The sequence below is a fragment of the Hirundo rustica genome, chromosome 8, assembly GCF_015227805.2.
Source record: "Hirundo rustica isolate bHirRus1 chromosome 8, bHirRus1.pri.v3, whole genome shotgun sequence".
Classification (NCBI taxonomy): Eukaryota; Metazoa; Chordata; class Aves; order Passeriformes; family Hirundinidae; genus Hirundo; species Hirundo rustica.
In genome coordinates, this window is record NC_053457.1 from 27709543 (window position 1) to 27732770 (window position 23228).

The following is a 23228-nucleotide window of genomic DNA, read 5'->3' on the forward strand; positions in this document are numbered from 1 at the left end:
TCTTTTTTTTTTTTTTTTTTTTTTTTTTCCTCACAGGAAGATGAACTAAGAATGTTCAACAAAAATTTTAAAAGAAACTTAATTTACATGAAGTAAAATAAAATGTGTTGTGTAAAAACAGAGCAGTGACAGCCTCTCTTTTAGTACCTTTTTGATTTTTGGTTCTCTCCTGGAAATTTTTGGGGTATATTTTGCTAAAATTATTTTGGTACTTACATCTTGCATATTCCAGTTACATTTAAAAATATTTCGTATTATCTTTGTGTCATATTTTCAGTTATCAAGAATGACAGTCATTCACGTCTGCACATTTTTAATGCTGGGGTTTCTTACATCTGGTTTATAGCTAGCAAAAAGGTGTGAACAGATTTGCACCAAATTCCCTCATAACAGCTAGAGTTTATAATAAAAAGTTGATTGTGAAAGTGAGGGAAGAATTAAATATAATGGCAGAATAATTCTTTTAATCACTCAGGAGAGGATAAGCAAGAAATGCAGCTATAATATGAATGATAATCTGAAAGGGGAAGTAACAGCTGAAAGACTGAAAGAATTTCAATTAAAATATACTAAGCTTAACTGATTGTGCAGATAAAGCCCACCGATACAGCGATGATGGGCACTCCATGCTTTCCAAAGTAGATTCCCCGAGCACACCAAACGGTTTAATTAAAAATGAATTTCGATGCAATTATTATTTCAGCCTGACAAACAGCTGCAGCAGAAGCTCTCGTTTCATCTCACCAGCTCCCGGCGCACAAAGCGTTCCACGGCCGGGTATTTACCCACCCCGGGTTTGTTCCAGACCCGGTAAGGGGCAGTGGGAACGCGCCGCAATGAGCGGATCCTCGCGTCGATCCTTTGTTCTGGAATTTTATCTAAAGATACAATGAGGGGGAAGGCGGCGGCGCCGCCGGAGCCGCGGTTCGGCGCAGGAGCCGGGGCTCTCCGCCGCTCCGGTTGTGTTTCAGTGCCCTCTCGTGGCTCGCACGCCGCGGGGACACAGGGGACAGGCGGCCCCACGCAGGACACCGCCACCCAGGGATGCGCCCGATGCGCCTTTTGGCTGCGCTGAAAGCTCTCACAGCCCCGGGGGACATCGCAGGCTCCGGGCAGCCGTCCCCCCACTGGGGTCCCTGCGCCCCGGGTGACACCCTGCCGAGCCAGGGCCACCCTCGCCCAGGGCACCGGCATTCCCGGGAAGAAGCGCAGCCCCACGCCGGGGCCGGGCACTGCTGGGCGCTGCCCCCGCTCCGGGACTGGGTGGCGGTGTCCGCTCCCTGGCAGCGCTGTGGCTCCCGCTCCTGTACCCGCACATCAAAGGATGCTGCAGCCCGAGCGGCACCTGCCTGCACGGGGCTCCTGTAACAGGCAGGGCTTATGGGCTCTGTGACGGCTACTTCGATACTTCAGCGAGCATTTCAAAGTTCCCCTGTGATCTATACATACGTGCTGTTTAAAACATCTCTCATGTCTGTTTTGTTCTCATAATATTTTTTTTTCTTTTTTTTTTTTTTTTTTTTCCCCACCAGCTGCTTCTTTCTGCCCCTCGCTCTCCTCCCAAACCGAGCAGCGCCTCTCTCAAGCTGCAGCGCTCGGGAGCAGCCAGGCTGTGGGAAGCTGCCCGGGGAGCATCCCACACACACATCACAACTTTCTCTCAGAAATTAAGTTCCTTGTTCTCTCCTAGTCCCGAGTGTGCTGCCAGTCACACTGATTTGTACCAAACCATGCAGTACACGTGCTCTGATACAGAAAATCGTGCCTGATTCTGAATCTCAGTCACTTATCTGAGTCTGGGTAGGAGTCAAGCTGTGACCATTACATTCAGATCACTTATGACACAAACTCGATTTAAACATGTATCTCAAGAAGCATAAACCTGTGTCTTCTGACTTTACTACAGTTTTATGATGGTAAAAGTCAAAACCACCACCGTAATTACCCATCTATTTCTCATTGTGTTTTCTGTAGTGCCCATCACTGTAAAACCTAGGATATGATGTTTGAAAGTTAAATAAATGATGTGGAACTTAGATCTTTGTTTCAGCTAGGCATTTTTTACAGCATCAGAGCTTGAGTGCAGACTGTAAGCCTTGTCTGTGCACCATGTCTTTTATTGCTTCCTTGCTTGTACAGTGCAGCTTGGGAATTTTAAGGCAGAGGAGGGTGTATGAATTGCACAGCTCTGTACCACAGAGTGGAACAGATCCCTGATGTAATTCTGCTGAAGGTAGGAGAGCTGTAAATGAAAAGGGGTTTTGCTCAATGTTCAGTATATCTGTTCCACCAAGCAATACTCTGCCCAGACCCTGAAGCTTCATGCTGAGAAAAAGACAGCTAATGGAGAGCACTTGTAGGTTTTTAAAAAAATTTAACTGAGCAAGAGTCATATTTCCTTCTTTTTATATATATATATATATATATATATATATATATATATTGTGTGTGTGTGTGTGTGTGTGTCTCCCTGTAAGACTATGTAGATATCACTTTTTATTTTCAGGGACATAGCAAATCAAAGCCATACCAGGTCCGGGTAGAGTTTTTCCTCTGATGCCCTCCTGAGGTGAAAGTGTGGGAGTCTCCCATTAAATGTATGGGAGTCTCCCATTAAAATGTGGTTGAATCACTGGTTTTGTCTTCTGCTGATATTGAACTGATATTCCAGGTGTGGGGAAGTTTCTTGCAAAAGATGTTTTTTGCAAAAAAAGGAGAAGAGGCACCACTACTCTCTATATTTCTGTGGGGTTCTTACTGGTTGGAAATTATTTATCAGTGGAACTGAGGCAGCTCCTGGAGATAGCTGCTGTACTTCTGCCTACTTTCCCAACTTTTCCAGCTATGTTCAAAAGAAACGTATTTGGTCTTTGAAAAGGGTGAGGGAAGCAGATGGGGTCACAGGAGAAGGCAAAACTTCTACTGGGACCATCCAACACAACTGGTCAGCCAGCTCTGCTGCATTATTAATATAAAAGTGTGCACGCACAGTTCTCAGTCTTCAATTTTTGAATCATTGAATGGTACCTTTCAGTATAAACAAGGATACCTTCTTTTCTGTCTGTAGTATTTCAAGTGCCTCTAGCATTGACTCTAAACATATGTGGAGGGGAGTTACTCATCTGCTTTGTGACTAAAATCCCTAAGGACCAAGGGCTAAGAGATGTTGAGGACCCATTTCAGCAGGTGTTCCCACTGCAGAGCAGAGAAACCTGCAGTTTCTGGTACACAGACGTCAGGTGTGTGCCCAGTGGTGGGAAGAGCTGAGGGACTTTGTGGCTGCAGCCCCTTGCTGTGTCTGTGAGTTAAAATGCAGCTCCCTTTACACAGACATGGCAGTGAGAGGGAATCTCTTTATTTGCCTGGACTGGGGGGAATTCTGTGTTGCCGTGATTTTGCTTTTCCACGACTCCTGTCCTAGTGAACCCTACCTTGTTGCTCACTGACATTTTCTTGAATGCAACTGTTACAGTCAGAACAAAAGGTGAATGCTCAGAGATGTTTTTGGAAGCCAGTTGCAAAGGCCAGGTTAATGGTTACTCTTGTGCTAACACAGACTCTGACCCATATGGTGCAGCCAGAGCGGTGGAGAGCGTTGCTATCATCTGCTCACACAGCACAGGATGGCACAACACAGAGACGACCTGGAGTAGTGCTGTCTCCTCACTCTGTCTCATCTCTCATTAGCAGCAGCCTCTACAGCCAGAGATGCTTCTTTCGAAACTTAAAAAGTGAGCGTGAATGCTGTTCAAAAGCCTGCTTGTTAGAAGACTGGAAATGAGTGGCAGCCTGAGCCAGAGAGATATAGAAGACTTTAAATACATATATATGAATCATATATGCCAGCCTATGAGCTGGGGTGTATAGAAACTGACCTTTCTCTTTCATCACTGCAGAGTAAACAAACGGCATAATTTGCTCCATCCACGTGTACTTGTCCCCTCTATGTTGTCTGTCCCAATGTCACACGCTGCAGCTGCATTTGGCAGCTTGGCTCCCTCCCTCTTCCCTCTATTCCTTCTGTCCTCTGTCAGCCAGCACAGCAGGGTACTCATTCTTCTATCTTCCCTGTTTCTTCACCAAAAATATGGTCCAGTTCATTCAGGTGCAGGAGTGAGCCCTGATCAGTTGGGCAGAGGCAGTGTAGATCAAAAGACACAGGAACACCTTGTAGGGGAGCTGTCAAAGCATCTGTCTCAGATACAGAGGTTTAGGTGGCTGGATGCTTATCTGGAAAGCAGAGATCCTGCTCTTGGTGGAAGGAAAAAAATGTCACAGCCAAGGAGAGAGGGAACCGCTAAAAAAGGACACGTGAATTGAGTGCTCAGACCTGGTCTCATACATGTTTGGGTATCAACTCAGATTTGAGCTCACACTCAATGTCAACACATTTACACATTTTCACAGCCTTTTTTGAGGACGTTTCTGCCCCAGCTTGAAGAAATTCCTCAAGAGTAGGTATGGTTTTACATTTGGATTCTCCAGTGCTCAGGCACTTTAAGATTCAGTTGGAAAGGGTGCTGGGGTGTGTTGTCTAGACTGTGCTTTTGCCAAGCAAGGTTGGACCAATGTCCAGCCTTGGGAATGTCCCCTTCCATCATGGTATTTATGATTCTATGGTTTTGTGATTTACTGGTTAAACTGCACAAAAAGTTAATGTTCTCAAGGCTGAATATCTACATTTAGTTTTTCCTTGAGGTAAGCGATCTCCATCAGAAAATATATGTTTTTCACTCACAGAAGAAAACAAAATTTCTCATGAAACTGATGCATAAAATAAGCAAAAAATGCACCCTCCTGTGAGTACAGCAGCCTGCTAGAAGTCCTGAGTAAGCAGCATTAGAAATCTATTACTTCATGGAGGCAGGAAAAGGTTTGCTTAATATTTTTAGCCCAGTTGACAGCTTTTCTAACCTCTCTCCCTTTAGAACATTTTTCATGTAAATATTTTTCAACAGTAAGTCTGTAGAAGCAGTGTGGTAAAGGAGCAGGGAAATAGAAGAGGAGCAGGTGAAACTGGCAATGAAGGAACAGAGACATATGAAATACCAACTCTGCAGCCAGATCTCCATCTGCTCTCTAGTGGATGCCTGCTCTGAGAAACCTCCAAGTTCCCCTGCCTACAAATAAATCTGATCTCCTCTGGGCTGCACACACCTACTTCTTACATACTGCCAATACACAGCCCATCTCAGTGCATTCAGCTGGGAGCCCTGGCCTCTCAACACCAGAGCTCTGACCCCTGAACATGACTAAGAGGAGCCCACATGTTGCAGACACACACCTCCCTGGAGCCTCTGAGCACCAGATCTATGCTGCCTTTTGTGTCCAGCTCCAAAGGGCCCAGGTGTCACTCAGGATAACTGGCTTCATTTCAGTGTAACACTGAGATCTAGTCATAAAATAGGAGTGTGAGCTCTTTATTTGCTCTTGACTGCTGATTTCAGGCATCCACTGAGGGATAACCATCCCAGAAGATGATAGGCAGTTATTTAATCAGCCTTTTTCTCATTGTTCCAAAAGAGTTTTTTTTTTTCCTATAAGTTTCCAGATAAAGGTGAAACCATGACCACTGAGAATTACAGATTATAGAAAGGTCAGGCTGCAGGAACACTCCCACCTGAATCCTACGCAAAATATTTCCTGAGCCTAAAAAGCAGAAAGAATGGTAAAAACTCACTGTAATGGAAAGTCTGAACATGTGTTAAACCACCAGGTGTTAAGGGAGGCTTAAGTGATGGGACTGAGGAAAAGCATTATTTGTGGGGAAGTGATGTCGTGACTGGAAAATCATCCTTTTCCTTTCCTTTGTGCTGAGTCCAGCTTTTCAGTGAGATCAAGGCTGGAAGGGGCTACGCCTCCACTGCAAAACGTCTCTGAGATCTAGCTAGAGAACATTCCAGCAGTGCTAGACCCTGGCAGGGGACAGATTGATGAAAAATCAGGTGAATTTGTGTGATATTTGCTATTTTCTGGCAGGTTGGGTTATTGGATGATTCAGCTCTGCATAAACCTCTGCCTCCTCCCTGCTGTAACATTGAATTACCTTCACTTCTCCTTTCTCCCTTCCTGTGCCACTCATTTGGATGGAGGTTAGGTGACCTGGCATCCTTTATTCATGAAAGGAGCCCTGTAATGTATGTACATTTGTTCTACGTACATGGGGTTAATTTATTTTTCACAGAAAGTGCAGACAAAGAGCCCTGAAGATAAAAATCCTGTATTTTCCTTCCCAGAAACAGACGGTGTTGTCCATGCTGCAGTGGTTGTCCTGCAGAATTTCTCCTGCCTCGTCCTGAACACCGCAGGGAATTTCAGCTGCTTGTACAGTCCTTGGCCTTACTGAGATCAGGATAACAGTGCCAGCCTGTAATGCTAGCCTGGTAGATTTTACAGCTTCCCCTACCTCCTCCAAGCTATAAATTGGATTAGGGGAACCAAATTTTTTTCTCTGGGGAACGACAGAGAATCACAGTTGGTGGCTGATGTCATCCCGTTCTCACTACCCTGCTGTAACTAATGGGTAGAAGATTTGTTGTCTTCAGCAATTATAAGATGATTTAAAAACTGGTTATCCATCCCTCATACCAGGAAGCATCTCCAGTTTAATTATGAAACTTAACGCTATCAGAAAACTCCTGTTTATCCCACATGAGCTATTATGGAACTTCTGAGAAAGAAAGTGCCTTTGTCACTGGGGAATAATAAGTCTTATTTATAGAGTAGCCCATGCGTGAAATCCTCTGGGCAACCAACAAAATACAGTCTGGTTTTATAAAAAACAAGTAAGGTCTGAAAAAATATCCCCATGTAGTCCAATAAATGCCAAGAGGGGTGAAATAGTTTCTTAATGTTTTTAGACCAAACGTGGTCAGCAGTAAATGGATTTTTAACAGATATTTTCTGGAGGGGCTTGGCTATCTTCTGCCAAGCAGCTGGTAGCCGTGTGGGATGATCAGAAAAGAAGAGAGAATACAGCTGAAGAGGTGATGATGTCTTGAACTTCAGCTCATCAGAGCACCCCTTCCGTCTATCAGCAACTTTCATCTAAAACTGCTGGAATAAACCAATACAGAGATGGCTCTGCTGAACACCAAGTGACATTAATTTTGCCCTCAGATGTGGAAAATTAGGGGAAAATGCCGCCTGTTTAAAATATTTCCCAGTTAAGTCTTGAGGTCCCATCCCAAGGGAGGAAATTTGGGGTTTTCCCTTCAGTTCATGTGAGCAGGGCGGTCCCGTTCTCTGAAGGGGTCATGAGGGGATCTGAGGACTGCTGGGCCACCCTTGAGGATCTGCTGGTCCCTGGTGTCAGGGGTGGGTGTCACTGAGCATTGCACAGAGACAGCACTGGGGAAAACCTGTGAGAAAGGAGAACAATACCCAGACTGCTTTTACCCCCGGCTGGAATATGTGTGAGGATCCAGGGAAGAGACTGGGGACCAGAGCAAGAGGTGCTCTCCATGTCAAGATTCTCATCTCTATTTGTTTTTTAAGGAGAATAAGACTGAATTCAGGATGCTATCAAAAACCAGATGATAATTTATGCAGGTACAATACGCCTCTTAATATCTTCCTTCCAACCACATTTTCTGTATGTTGCAGCTTTTATTTTAATTATTGCATTCCAAATGACTTGCCTTTCAGTCAGCAAGACCGAAAGATCTTGAAAGACCCCAGAAGTAATTTATGAGCAATTATCTGATTTTCATTTTTAGCAGCCTGTACTGTTCCGATTTCTGTCACCTTGGAATATTCTTCGCTGCAGTGTAGATAATTTAACTAATAGGAGGGACACCCATTTAAAAGGGGGCTTTCTAATGACAGGCCCTGCTGAGCCTGCTGACACTGGTGCTGGTAGTTGGAATTATAATGGTGATTCTCAGCATTTTCATTAATCTCTTCTGCATTCTCTGGGGTTTTTGAGTTAAAATTTGCCAGGCAAGGTCTTAGCAAAGTAACAACTTTTAATCTCTTTCCTTGGGGCCTTTTCTCCTGTTGTGGGATTCTATTAAACAAGTTAAAAGTAGTTCACAAAACTACAAATGAAGATGGTGACGACAGGCTGAAGACATATATAGGGAGAGCAATGACTGCTGGAGCAGTGAATTCCCCCTTTTTCACACTCTTCACTGAACATCTGGGTGGAGGAGGCTGATGGAGTGGCTGTGTGCTGGAGAGAGGAATGAAATGCATGCAAAGAGCCCTTGTGAGGGCTGTCAGCTGGGTCTCCCCCACCTGGCAGGACCTGCAGAGCAGGATGCAGAGCACTCACCTTCCCTCCCTGCTTGTCCAGGCACAGCTGAGGTGTCCTCCAGCAACTGTTGGAGAGTGGGGCAAGACAGTCAGTGGGGCAGCACAGTCACATCCATTGTTCACTCTCTCTGTCCACCAAGCGGCCGATAAGTGCAGGAACTTGTCTGGTCTGACAGTGTTTGACCAGCCCTGAGAGGATAGGGAGCTCTTGGAAGAGCTGGTGGAACCCAAGCTCTTGAATTCCTGAAGCACAAGGGCTCCAAAGGGTTCCCTCTCAGACAGAGAGCCCCACAGAAGCGGTGGAACCCAGGTATCTCTTGTTATCACGTCACCAGCTGGGGAGAGGGTGCCCACAGCTCTTGCAAACCAAGTTAACCAGAGATGTCCTGGCAAAATGAGCATTTCCTCATCATGGTCTCTAACAGAAATAACCTGTTTCCATCGCCCTTGGGTTAAATTTGCTTATTGAGATTGCTGGTGATTCAGAACACAAGAAAATTCCACTATTTGCCTGTACAGTGCTGACTGCAGAAGGCCCCATTTTTGTGTGGAGCATTTGGGTGCTACCACAATCCAAATCACAAGAAACATTTTTGTGTTTATCTTGTCTTCCCTTTGATCTTTCCCACACTGTGATTGCTGATAGATTCAGCTAGCTTAGAAACAAATATTTATTGCCGCTATGCTCTCCCATAAATAGAAATTGTATACTTTTAATTTTTTTTTTTTTTAAGTGTGTATCTGGAAGCTAAAGGGAAGGAAATCACAAGCATTTAAAAAGGCACAGGATGCAAGCATGTGCACGTGTCCCATGTCTGCACCAGCGCTGAGCTGAGCACAAATACCACTGCTGTTCTCAGCAAACATCAGAGTCTTTAGACTTCCAAACATTCAGTATGCAGAGGAAGAAAAGGCATGGCAGCTACCAGCTAACTGGGAGGTTTTGTCTTATTTCTCTCTCTGTTCCTCTTGAATGCACTTAGAGGAGATGGCTCAGAGGATTCAAACTTCCTTGCTTGCTTGTAGGGTAAAAAAAAATCGTCCTTGCTTTGGGAACCCAACTTCTCTACCTAAGTAGGAAGTCACAGATGTAACACATCAGTAGGTAAGAGAAATGTTCACCTTGCCCCCACCCTGGCACATCAGAAGTGAAACCTAGGTCAAACTTTTTCATGTGTTACTCATAGTTTCTTTAAAATAGTATTTCCACTGATGCACACGAACATGATGAACATTTTTTTCATGTATTATTAATGCATTTCTTTGTACCACGTTCCAAAAAAAAAAAAAAAAATAAAGTTTTGATTTATTCCACACCTTAAATCCAATGTGACAAACTAGTGAGATGGCAGCAGGCTGCCTCTTTCTTTCTCCAAGATTTGAAAACTGAACTTAAAAGTCTGGAATTATACTCAGATGCATTCCACTCTTGTAATATTAACATTTTTTTTTATTACCTGAACTATTTTCCCTGTCTCCCTTGACTCCCACAGCAGGGACTCTCATATTATTTCCTGCAGTGTTCCACCCCCACTTTCAGAGACCTGGATTTGAGGAGCTGCCCTACCGTTTATCAAAGCTTTTCCCTTGGTCATCAGAGAGAGTCTTGTCTGGTTTGGGCTCTATGAAATTGTCTGCTTCTACTTTTTTCCTTGCTTTTTCTTCCTCTTCTTTGTATCGAGTTATCTGTTCACAGCTGAGTAATCTCAGTAGAACTGCGGGGATGGAGATCTTCTTGCCTCACGTCAAAGATACAGAGCCTTTTTCAGCTGAGCCAGGGATTGGTGATACAGACAGGTATTTATAAGCGCTCACACAAAGTAGGCATGAGGTGTCCGCTGTGGCGATTCCTGTGCAATATTGTATTGATCATATATACCTCTGACCTCCTTCTCTGCCCTCTAACCGTACAGTTCACCTCCACCAAGACTAACTGCTTTCAGTCTTCTTTGCTGCTTGGTGCCTCTCAAGCAGCAACCGTCTTTCTGGGAAAAACAAAAGAAAAGAGAAGAAAACCCCAAGAACACACACAAATCAGAAAAAGAAGGTCTTTGTTTCTTTTCTTCAAGATGTAGGATTTTCTCCCAAAGCACGGCTGTAAAATATGTAATATCCATGCCTAGGTGAGTTGACATATTTAAATCTCAGTGGATTGTAAAACACATTAAATCATCACTATATTTATCCCACAGAGATTTAGAAAGTATTTGTTTGACAAGAGAGGGAAAAATTTTAAGATTGAAGTAGGTTGTGAGATAATAGATTTGAAATTGCTGGTATTGCTGTACAGAGAAAAATCACAGATCATTTTTCAGTGTAACCATTGCTACTAAATTTGTAGACAGAGCCCATCATCAGTAAATATTTTAAGAGCATGATATTAGTTTATGTGATCCAACTGCAGACTGGTGTGATATGGCTCTTAGCAAACATTTTGGTTAAACTTGCTTGGGGGCTAAATTCTTTGTGAGCTTTCAGCTCTCCTGTTGGTGATCTTTTCCTCACAATGCAAAGCCCCTTCCCTGCCTGTGCTTTACTTCTGAAGTTCTTTAAAAACATTTCTCCCCGGAAGCCTTTCTGTGGTGCAGGGAGTTCACACAGGCAGAAATTTTCGGTTGTCCTTAATCTCTGTCCCCTGCGTGGGAGCCTTCCGGAATAGAAATTAGCTTCTCCTTCCTGAGAGTTTGAAAACCATCTAGCCCAAATCAGCACCTGTGATAAAGATGCTGACACCAAAGTTGCAGACGGCTATTATTTATTTATGTGCTTGTAATGGGGTAACGGAGCGCCCTCACCTAATATTAATAGAAATACCTTTTTACAGCAACTATATATATATATATATGTGTATGTATAAGTACAGATAATGGGAACACGATAAACTTCACTAATCATGTCCGCAAATACTTGCTTGAACAGAAAATCTAAATCTCTTTTATCTCTATTTTTTTTCAGTTATTTGGGGAAAAAGTATTTTTCGCCCCCAAATATAATTGTCACATTTCCTTTTTAAAAATAGAGAGAGAAGAGACCCCTCTTCTGCTGTGTTTTTATGTCGCAGACTTTTCCAAGGCTGGGCACTCGTGGGGAGCTAATCACTTTCTGTGGCTATTCTAGGTGACAGCTGCAATCACAAAACACTGATGTTTGCTTGAGATTCTGAGATACAGGCAGAAAGCAAATTTGAAATGCTAAATGAAATGCAAGGAAAAAAACTCTCATTCTAAGAGTAACACTCCATCTGCTAACCTGACAGTGAAAAGGAAACCCATATGAGCTATATACAACAAACCAAGATTTACCAGCCTGGCTCAATGCACCCGTGCCAGAGGGTTGTAGGAGACTGTTTTGCTAATGAACAGAACACAAAATCTGCAAGGTATTAGTGCACATTGTTTTGTAAACATAAAAAGTGGGCAAATCTATAGAATCATTTATACACACTTTTTCCCACTTCTTTTTTCTGACAGCATACCCCTGCCCATACTGTGCTGAAAAAAAAGGGTTTTCACAGATTTATGTTAACTGTTGAATCTATATTTATGAGTTTCCATGATGTTTCTGTAATAATAAGATTATTAACGTCCTTTTTACTTAGTATGAGGCACTAAGGCAATCAATGCATGAAACTCACCCGCCTGTAACAGTGGCTGGTTCATTAGCCAGGGACTGCTGTAAAGGCTGGGGTGAACATTAAGGAGTCTGCATTTATTTTTAGCTAGGACTCGATATTCTGTGCAAATCCAGCATGAGAAAGGGGAGTGGATTTCTCATTGGCAAAGAATCCTTTCCAGAATGCCCTCATTCAAATACTTTATACCTTTTCTTTCTAGTCCTGCACCCTAAGGTGCTGGTGAAAGAGAATGAAAATCACAGAGAGAGTTTTTTGGTGAAACTGCTCCTCTGTTTTGAGTGTTGTCCACCGAGTGTGCTTCTATCAGCAGCTGTGCCCATTTCATGCTTTGTCTAGTTCCCATTTTTGGCAATTAGCTCACAAGAACCTCATGTTGGGTTCTTTCAAAAGCCTCACGCAATCTTCAGACATACCTTCCTCATGCTGAATTCTGTTCTGTCCTTAGCATCTCTTTTCCTTTCAAGTGAGGCCAGGTTAGATGGGGAGGCAGTTTCCAAAACCTGGATCTTGCACCCTTTTGAGAATCCCCAACCTTGGTGACACCCAGATCCCTCGGTGGGCATTGAGTGGCCTCACCATCGATGTGTGGTCCAAAACTGCTCTGATTCAGCGCTGGAATCTCACCCTGTCCCTGCGCGGGGCACTGCACACCGACGGCATGGTGCTGAAAACATCGCTTTGGAGGGGACAGGTTGTGAACACATCCAGTTCTTAAGCTTTATTTAATCAGATTGGGAGTCTGTTTGCTCAACTGAAGAGCTTGCAACAGCATGTGAAAGTGACAGCTATGGAAAATGCCATAATTAAGAGCATTTCCATAGTGTCTATGGGTCTCCATCAGCAGGCAGACATCCCAAAGCAATGCACACGGTATTTTCAAATTAATATAAAGTGTATATGAGCAGCCTTTGTAAGTTTCCTGTATATTCAGGAAGCTCAAACTGAGGCACTGACCTGAATTTGGAATTGAGTGGTCGTTTCAGTTAAGTAAAAGCTCATTTTTCATTCCTGGAATCCATTTATTAGATGAGCCAAAAACCCCATAAGCAGACAGTTTTAGGATTTCAAAGTGCTTTCATACAGGTTCTAGGAAACAACTTGCAAAACATGCAGGAATTTATACAGAGATGTTTAATAAATCAAAGAGACACTTACAACAATGAACATCACTCAGTTTAGGTGATTAGTTCTTTACAGTCATTAGGATTGGAGACCAGAATGTGTGGACTAGTCTCTTTTTATAGATGATTGATAGGATGAGGGAGATCAGAAACAATATTGTAGACAACAGATGAACAGAGAATATTAAAAAAGCAATGGGGGGAGGATTGAAGCCCTGCTGAAAGATTAAAGAATAGAAAGAAGTACAAATGAGCAAATCAATTATTGTGTGAAGATTTCTAGGATGTTGTTTAATTCATATTGGCCTGTTCTATATTTAGTTTCCTCACAGTTTCTTTTTTTATTGATGTTTCTTTTAGTTCCCTCTCTGGAATCTGATTCTAAGATGCATCATTGAATCATCCTTTGAGGGGAAATGTTACAAAATGAGACCCAATCTAGCAAACATTTTCTGACATGAGCCGTCTTGCCTTAACTAAGCAAAATTCAATGATGCTGTTTCACAGTAAGAAAATCACTCAAAGGAGTAAAAGTTTGGAAATATGGGCCATGAAAGGGGGACAGCTTCTTTGGGAGGGAAGGGCAGAGAAGGAAGGGGAAAGGGGTAACTTTAGACATGTTTTTTCCTTCCTCTGGAATTTACTTAAATACCCAGTACATGGGGAAAATTGCTGGAAGAATGGACCAAAAAATGTCCAGAGCAAAGGGGATTTATGTGCAGCATCTCTCTGTCAGACCCCCCGGTTGGATGCAATGTCAGGATTTGGGCAGCTCCCACATGGGAAAACCTGTTCAAGATCAGCTTCAGGGACCAGGGAAAATGGGGTTTTCAGCTTCTTCTCCTGCCTGAAGCCTTCTTTTCCAAAGCATCCTTTGGAAATGGTACATGGTATGAAAGATCCTTCCCTCAAGGGGGTTGTTTGCTTCAGTTTTTGGGGTCCCACTCAGTTAGGTGCACAAGTGAGGATGTCAGAGAGGAGAAACCTTTGTGCTAGGGAAGCACCATGGTAAAGGAAAAAGGGGAAATAAATACAAATTTTAAAAATCATGTACTGTTATAACAGACCACAGACTTTAAAATAATGTAACCATATTGCTTCGTTGCCTTCAACATGTCACTAAAGAGCTGAGATCAGGCTGTTCAGGAATCAGTTCCACTTTGGAGCACAATTGCATTAGTTTTAACAATAAATTATTCAGCTTTTCAGTGCCTGGCTTAGGAATGATTATAACATAACTGTAATTTCTTTTAATGTAAACACTGATACATGCTGCCACCCATACCAGCACCTCCACATTCAAAATTTACTGTGAAAGTTTAGGGGCCTGACTAAACCTACTATATGAAAAGTGCTGCTTTACACAAAAAATACCAACTTTTTCTCAAAAAGTTATTTTTTACAACAGCCAAAAGGATTCACTGATATCATTCTTGTGAAGTATTTCATAGGAACATAGTGGCTCTTGACTCTTTACTTCTTTCTGGGCCACTCTGATGCATTACAGGAAGATTGTCAACCAGGATGTTCGTGTTACTGCCAAGGGGTAGGAAAGGAGGAACTTGACAGCTGCTATCATGAAACATTGTCATGGTAGGCTCATGTAAAAAATTCTCAACCTTAAAAATGCTCAACTTTTGGTTCAGGAGTCTGAAACGAGAAAACCACGGTGACTTTCCAGTGATCTGATACAGTTGTTGTCTGTTAACAAGAGAAGCCTCACTGGACACTGTCTGCATCTCCCTTTATGAACCCCAAACTGATTTTTCATGGTGTTGAATCTGTTCATTCTCAGTCTGGCCCTTTGAAGGCTGTGCTGGTAATGTGGGCACAGAGACCCACTGGGCTGCAAATATCTTGCTTTCGTCACTTTCACTAGGTCTGGCTCTTCGTGCCTTCCATCAGTGTATCTTTAAACCCTGCTAGGTTTAACAGCAATGAGAAAAGAAATTGGAGATTGGAAAAGGTGGAAGAAGAGATTTGATAGCTGCTAGGTCAAAAAAAAACTGGTTAAAGAGAACCAGAGGGAAGCAGGAAAACTGTGCTGAATGGAGTGAACTAGGGGGAAAAATGGTGGTTGAAGCTTTCAGAGTAAGGTAAGGATTAAGAGGAAACAGGACACAAAATCCTTTAGGAACTGCTCACAATTACGGTGACTAACTTACAAATTATTACCCCTGCAGTTATTGGTCTGGTGCTCACATTTAGCATTGCTGCTCAAGAGACAACTTTCTCATCTGAGAAATTCTGATAAAAACCATGATCAGTTTTACTTGTGGTTGCCACTGCTACGTGGAGAAAAGTGCAAACCATGCTGTGCTGTTTCTGTTACAAGTTTCAGAATCTTAAATAGAAAAACTTGTTTGACTCAAACTATGTTAAAAATGAGCTAGAATACTGGATCGGTGTCTACAGAAAAAATAGCTTTTCAGAAAGAAAATCCAGGTCAAAGTATAGATCTGAGATGAGGGAACAAAAAGAATTGTAACCCGGCGAAGCGGCGCTTGAAATTAATGAACATCTTTATGCTCAACCAAATTGGCCCTGCTTATCACAGCAGGCCAGCCAAGTTGAACACAAAACCAAGATAAACATGATGTGAAGGCTACTCATGTCACGTCCTCCACAAGGAGAACAAGATAAGGCAGGGTCTACCACCGTGTACAACTTTTCAGCTGGCCATTCAGGTGAATAATTCTGTCCACGTGCATTAATGACCATTAGACAACATATGAAAATTTAAAATCTTCTTTATACACTTATTTAGTGCACTGCACAAAAAATCTAAATGATTTAGGAGAACGAAATATTTGAATAGTTCTTACTGAAAATTCTTTGGCTCTGTCAGAACTGCATAGCTGCTCTCATGACACTTGTGCATCTTTGCACCTGAAGTTACTTGTCTCTGTTATTTCAGTCAGTTATTGTTAATTGTTATTTCAGACAATTCATTGAACAGCATATTAAATTATTCTGCCAAAGAATTCACAGATATTTAGTATGTGTATTACTGTATGATTTCCTGTTGGATTCCTTCTCTGAAAACAAATGGTGACTCAATGAACAATGTGTGACTCCTCTTTAAAGTAACTGCAGCACATGGGAAGAAAAAAATAATTTCAAAAATTTCAGTAATTATTATTTAATGATGTAAGTTGGAGGCATGTCTTGTGTTTTTTAATACTCAGGTGTTTCCTAATTTGTGATTGCCTCTAAATGCATGCAAAATAGCATGGGGGTCATATTTTATTACAATTTTACTTGTATGAATTCCCTTGGCTTAATGTTCCTGCTCTCTACTTTGACTGGAGAACAATCTATGGAGTGGAGGAGGTGTTTGGTAACTGGAGCAGAGAGACTATATTAGCTCTACCTTTGCAGTCTAAAAATATCTCTTTTTTAGGATGGTTGGACAGAATTTGACCCTTGGGATTTATAGCCTAGGTAGGTTAAGGGAGTGCTGTGCGCATTAAATGCAGACTTTGAGGTAGGCCATCGCATCTTTCCTAAAATGATGTTACCCTACGGTCAGATTTTGTTTGTTTTTAATACTCTGTAAATTTACTACAGGGGCTTTGATGCATGTTTTTCAGCTTGAAAGCAAAACTGTCTTCCTTCATCCACCACTTTACAATTTTAATGCTTTTAGCAGGCAGCTCCAAGACACAGAAATGGGCTCAGAAAGCAGCACAGCTAACAAGAATATCTGGAGCTGTTCTGGGAAAGATTTAAAAGAACACCCAAGAGGCCAGAAGAGGATAGAAAATCTTTTAGCCATGTGCCTGTCAATCTTGGGCTGAGCACATGGACAAAGCTCCACCGTGGCAGGTTGTTCTTCAAGGTGGTGTTTTTGCACCTTCAGAGGAAGCATTTGGTACCAAATCAGTGTCAGAGAGAGGCTGTTGATCCTGGTGTGCATCCTTGTGGTTGGACTGCCTGTCTCTCCAACTAGCTCGGCTTTTTGTACCAGCTTTGAGCTTGCATAAAACCTTTGATGAGTTACTCCTGGGTCACAGCAGAATGGACGAGGGATGAGCCCTCTTGAACGCCCAGCAGAATTTTAGGCTGCCTGCACTCACTCTGTTTTTTGTTTGTTTGATTATCTTGAAATTTTTAACTGTGCTTTTGATCTGAGCCCAAGAATTGAAACCATCACTGGGAATGTGCTGCTAGAGAGAATTATGAAGCAAAATGCAACCACAACACTTTAAATGTTGATTTAAGGGATGTCTAGACCTCATGCTGGCTTTCTGCACCAAGATGAATTTCTCACAGAGAATACCCCTCCTCCACTTCCCAGATTTTATAGTAAAAGTCAATTCCTTGTACTCTCTCTCAACTCCAGTCCCTCTGTATAAAGAGGAATAATAGGGCTACTACTTTCTCATTTTCATTGGCGGTTTGAAAAGGGCTTGTATTTAATGGAAATGGAGGGAACACTAAAAAGGAAGCACAAACACGTATAGGACTTTTGAGTTATTAGATTAATTAAAGCCACAAAATGGTAGCAAGTATAAAAGAGCAAAGTCAAAGCATCCATGCATATTCCATGGCATTGCTGTTGACTCTGAAGAAAGGTGTTCACTCCCTTGAAGGACCTGGCTTGTGCTTCTGTGGGCTGATGCCAGCAAGTGTTCCTAGAACTTCTGTTTTTGTTAGAGTCACATAGTAGATGGTTTTATCTTGCTTTTATCTTTGGAATTTTCTCTCCTCTCTCACATCTGTGGTGATTTGTTTATTCTGGTGTTAATAACTAGATCTGCAGTTCGTGTGTCTAATAGCACAATAATCCACATACACCAGACACATAGAGGTAGATCCAGCACAGAATATTCATTTGTGTTGGAGGATGGAGAAGAATTATCAGCCAGGAAGGGTTTGAAATGCTTTCCAGGATCAGAATTCAAGTGATCTGTACAGTGGCAGAAAAATATCCAAGAGTAATATTTTTTCAGTGGTAATACCCATTTTAGAGAGGGGGGAGAAAGACAAAGTAATGTTTCTGCTGTTTATTCTGGCAACCAAAGCTGCTCAAGCATTGTAGACTATAATACTCAGTAGTAATTCCAAATAAATCATTTGAGACTACAGTCTTTTAGGTTATTTTTTCCTTCCTTTATAGCAGACATCACAGCTAGGACAGGGCATGTCTTTTGCCTGGAGCTGCTCATTAATACAGAAAAAAAATAGTGAGCCAGAAGAGTTTATTAATCAAAAAGACAGGGTATAGTGAAAGTAGAGAAGTTACTAACCACATTCTTGTTATGGGAATGAAGGAGTATTTAGAGAAATTATTTCTTCAAGGCAGTATCGACAGTGATGCAGAAACCCCCAACCCACCACAGTCCTGATCCAGTACTTCAGAGTTTTGTTTTCATCTCGTCATTCTCAGTTTAAAAGGTTTTGATGGGTTTTATCTTTTTTTCCTCCATGTTTGTTGTTGGAAGACACCTAAATTGTCACAGAGAAATGCTTCGTGTCTGATGTGGAAGCCATGATCTCTAGGATGGGCTTGGAGATGTAGGGAATAGTCAATTCCCAAAAAAACCCAAACACCTGTACCTAAGTCCTGCACCACCCTTGAAGCCTTTTGCCAAGCACAGCAATATACTTTGTGCATTCCCAAGCCCCAAAGGGGGTGGCCATATCCTGATGGACAAGGAAAGGAAGATGTGCATGTGGGCTCACAACTTTGAAATATCAGTATGGTTCCAAAGCCTCTTTTCTGTTTCTTGAATCTCTCTGTTGACAATATATTTCTGTATAGAGGACAGTGAAAGAAAGATTTTCACTTGTTTAAACTTCTTGTATAAACTTCAGTCCATCTCCTAAAACTAGAAGTTGCAGAGAGGTTTGCCTACCCATTGGGTCTGACATGAGGACCTCTTTACTACTCTCAGGGCCCTGAATGAAAATGGATCCACTGGACATTCTCACTGGTCAAAATCCTCCTGGCAACAAAGAGAGACCAACAACCTTGTGTCTTGCATCTCATCCTGTGGATTTATGTGGTATAAAAGGACCGTGAGCATTGTGCTAGCTCTCTGCACATGGCAGGATTTCACTCAGCAGCTTGAGAAGGTCAATTAAGTATTAAATAGCACCCAGGATAACAGGGTAGGATCACTAGGTGCCATGTAACATTTTTTTACATATCATGAGCTGTGCACAAGGGCATATCTAAATAAAATGCAGAGGAAATAGCATCACACAAATATGATCTACATTTTTTCTTGATCAAAGAGGCTGAGGGAAAAAATAATTAAAAAGTAAAAGCCTTATGCAATGAGATTTAAAAGAAAACTTCGGAGGCTGACAAGACGCATCTGGCACAACTTCAAAGTCCATCAAAGTACATATAATCAATGTTTGTCAATAGCAGTTTTGCATCCTTTAATTTATCTTTCATGGATATAAAGCATGATGTTATTAGGATCCAGTCCATACCTTAATTCTGTTTGAGATTTGATGAATCAGGGCTCTATTAAAATTCAGTGCAAATCAGCTTACTCAAGGACACATTACATAAAGTCATGTGTTATCTAACTCCTTTCATCTTGCTGTCTTTCTAACTAGTTAAAGAATCTGGAATTTTATAAACTTGTATTTGTGGCTGGCCACCAATATGCTGTCTCAAACACATATTGCTTCTAGTCACCTGCTGAAGGTATGTACATGTGGCGTAGTCAAGATACCAAAATCCTTTGTGTATTTTTTGGTGTCTGAAATCTCCTTTAGGAATGTTCATGCTCCAGAGTAAAAAATCATCAGAAACAAGGTTCTCTTGCATCCAAATTTCAACACCTGTCACTGTAATCAAGAGTTCACAACTGTCTATTTTACCACAAAATCACATTCAGGATGGGAAACTTTGATTGGGATTTCACTGTTTTCTTCCTCATATTTCAGCACGTGGACACTAGTTCTATCACCCTCTTCCTTTTCAGTTTCTAAACTGTCTCAGAGAAAGAATGGTCACTTCATTTGTTTTTGTAATATGCAGCACAAACAATATCTGTTAAGCAAAGGTTTGTCAGCATTTCCACAACAGAAGGTTGTTTATTCTTGCAATAATACTCTGATTTCCTGAGTTGCTATTGTTGTTACAAATGCTTCAGCCCTGGGAGAATAGAGGTTACTCGAGAATTTAGATTTTTTTAATTAAAAAAAAAAAATCCTGGTTCTCACATAACTGACAAAAGCTTGAGAACATGAACTCTGATTTGCGTCTGAAATTTAGAAAATAATCAGATTGTTTTTCTAAATTATTCTAAATTAATTTTTAAATTTAAATCGAATCACATTTTGATACTTTTAAAAATCATGTAACAAGATCTCACTATTTTTCAGGTGGGAGAGAAGTGTGATTCATGCTTTTTTTTCCATTTTAAAATAAGAGTTGAAAGATAATTCTAATACAAGATAAAATGCTTTTTTTTAATTGTTAATTTATACTGTTCCCTTCCTTGTTACTTACTGATTTGAAATATTTGCCACTGGTCAATGCAGTGATTATCTGGACAGGATGCATTTATTTGATCAAGGCAATCTGTTGAACATTAAACAATATTTGAAGCACGGTTAATTATTTGCACTGAATTAGCTCGGCCTCGAAAGATTGTCTGAAAAAACATAGGCAAGAAGAAAAAGCTAATTTCAGCAAAAAAATGAGGATGGCTAACAGTGCTTTGACGCTTCAGGTTCTTCCACTGGTTATTTTCCTAGGGACCACATGTTTGGGCGTGAGTATGTTTTTATTCTCCTTTTCTTTCCATGTGCCAGCTCTACTGCATCTGCATTTCAGGCCACTGAGGTGACCAAGTTAATGCAACGTAAGAGGGAAGCCCCATGGGGATTTTTTGAAGCAGACATCCACAGTGTCAAGGAATGGCTTGTCTAGGTACACTGAGTGGCCACACCAGCCCCAGTGGTCTGTGGTGGGGAGTGTGGTCCCTCTCCTAGCCCTGGGCACTAAGAAATGCACCAAAATCCTGGGCTCCAGCATGGGTAACCCATCTTAAAATCACAGAATGTTTTGGGTTGTAAGGCACCTTAAAGATCATCTTGTTCCAACCCCTTTGCCATGGACAGGGACAGCTTCCACTAGATCAGGTTGCTCAGAGCTCCATCCAGCCTGACCTTGATTATTTCCATGGATGGGACATCCACCATCTCCCCGGGCAACCCGTGCCAGTGACTCACAACCCCCACTGTAAAAACTTTCTTCCTTATTTCCAGTCTTCATTCTGAAGGGACTAAATCCTGGATTAAACAGGTCAGGTAGGCCCTGTCTTGGCAGTTTTGCAAACTCTTCTGTAAAAGGTAAAAATTGCCCCAGCCACATGTTTTGAATGACTGAATTTCCGTTGTTGTTAACGTGGGAGGAAGGTTAATGGCAAAGTATTCAATACAGCTAGGGGTGACCAGAGCCCTGCTCTGGCAGAGCTTGATATACTTTCCTACATCTATTCATCTCCTCTTTAAAGAAGACTGGAAGAATGACTTGTAATCAAAGGAAAGTTAAAAGTCAGTTTTAAAAAAAATTCTTTTGTTCTTCCAAGAAATCAAGTAGATTTTCTCATGAAGGAATCTGAGGGTCCTTTAAACACCTGCTTTCTTAGTGACTTTTACTATGTGTGCAGGTTCATATTTAATGGAATACACTGCAAAAATTCAGATGTTGACGTGTTTAAATTGAAATCTTTGGGAAAAATATACAGTGAGGGGGCTTAATGGGGCATAGATTTTTTTAGAAGTCTGGAATTTTAGATCAGTGATTTTCACAACTCAGTAGAGTAACAATTAGTGTATCACCAGGACCCATGGCACACTTGGTCTAGTAGCTCATGTAGCATCTTATTGTGGGGATCAGCTCTAGGATAGTGAAATACCCATTTTACAGATTTTGTGGCAACACCATCTAATACAAATAAGCTCATAATGAATTTGGCAGTGTTAATTCATGCTCAGCTAGGAAAATGTGGGGCCAGTCTTAGACAACATGAAGTCTTGCCCAGATTTTTCTTACTAGTCCTGAGTGTTAGATTGATTCAATGCTTTGACAGTCCTAATCTGACTTTGCTTTAAAAATTGCTATGGAAAATGTAGAGTATGTCTCCCCTCGCCCCTGAAAATTCATTAACATTGCTAAAATGCAAAAGCAATTCTGCTGTCACTGAAAAGCAGCACGACAGAATATTCAGCAGGCTAGTTTTTAATAAAACATGCTTTTTCTTCATAATTAATATAACAAGGTTTTCTGGCTTAGCACTTGGCATGGATCCCAGAAAAAAAAAAAAGAAAAAAAGAGGGGAAGGAGTTGCCATGATGTGACCATTGCATGACAAACAAGTTATGAGAGGATATTTTTGTCTTAATGACTTGTCCAGAACAAAACTGAAATAGTTTGAATGAAAAAATAATAGATGCTACACTTTGCTGAAACCACAGAAAACACCCTCAAATTCCTATTTTTGTCCTGCTCTAGAACTATCTTCATCATTTTTATCTGAACCTTGTTTTAGAAGTTTTCATAAGTAATAAGCTGACTAACAAATATTATTGGTGAAGTGTAGCCAAAGTCAAACATGGGTTTAAGCAGTAGTTCATGCTGAGTCAGTTACAATAGAACAAGAAAATACTTGGACATTCATGGATCTGGCAGGTTTGGAGAAGAACCCTAAGACAAAAATTTTCATTCAGTTCTTTCATACTACCTGAAATGAAATAGATTCCATCTGCATGGATCCAAACTATTTCCATAAAAGGCATAAAGCTGCATGGTGAACACTGAATTTGGTTCTTTACTTTAGCATATGTGATGCAACTGCACCAAAGATTGTCTTCAGTCATGGCAGGTCTTCTTGGCTTTTCATTTCACTTCTGCTCAGCAAGATACTGTAGTAGAAATATGCCTGCCATCAAGGTACTGTATTGTTAAGTACTCCTTAATTAGTCAAAGAGAAGCCCAAAGAACTCTGCTGCAACTGAGCTGTGTATCCTCAGTTATCCAGACTTTTAGTGAAGCAACATTTCTGGAATGCACTCAGATTTAAATGATATGCTTAACTGGTGTGCTGAGTTGGGCTAGAGAAATCTGGAACAGGACAATAGAAAGTTGGGTCCCACACCACTCCAGTGACAGCCCTTCCCATACACCAGGCTGCAGCTCCCACTTAACAGTGCTCTAAAGTGACTCAGCACATATTCACAGGAAA

At 41.5% G+C, this 23228-nt stretch overlaps 1 protein-coding gene across 1 annotated transcript in view; it reads left to right on the plus strand.

Moving 5' to 3' along the window:
* Positions 1–12368: 12368 nt before the first annotated feature.
* HABP2 (hyaluronan binding protein 2) overlaps positions 12369–23228 on the plus strand; it is a 30583-nt gene continuing 19723 nt past the window's right edge. Inside the window, exon 1 of the mRNA XM_040071423.1 lies at positions 12369–12581. Within this exon, the coding sequence (XP_039927357.1) occupies positions 12369–12581 (213 nt within the window). The remainder of the gene's footprint in view (positions 12582–23228) is intronic.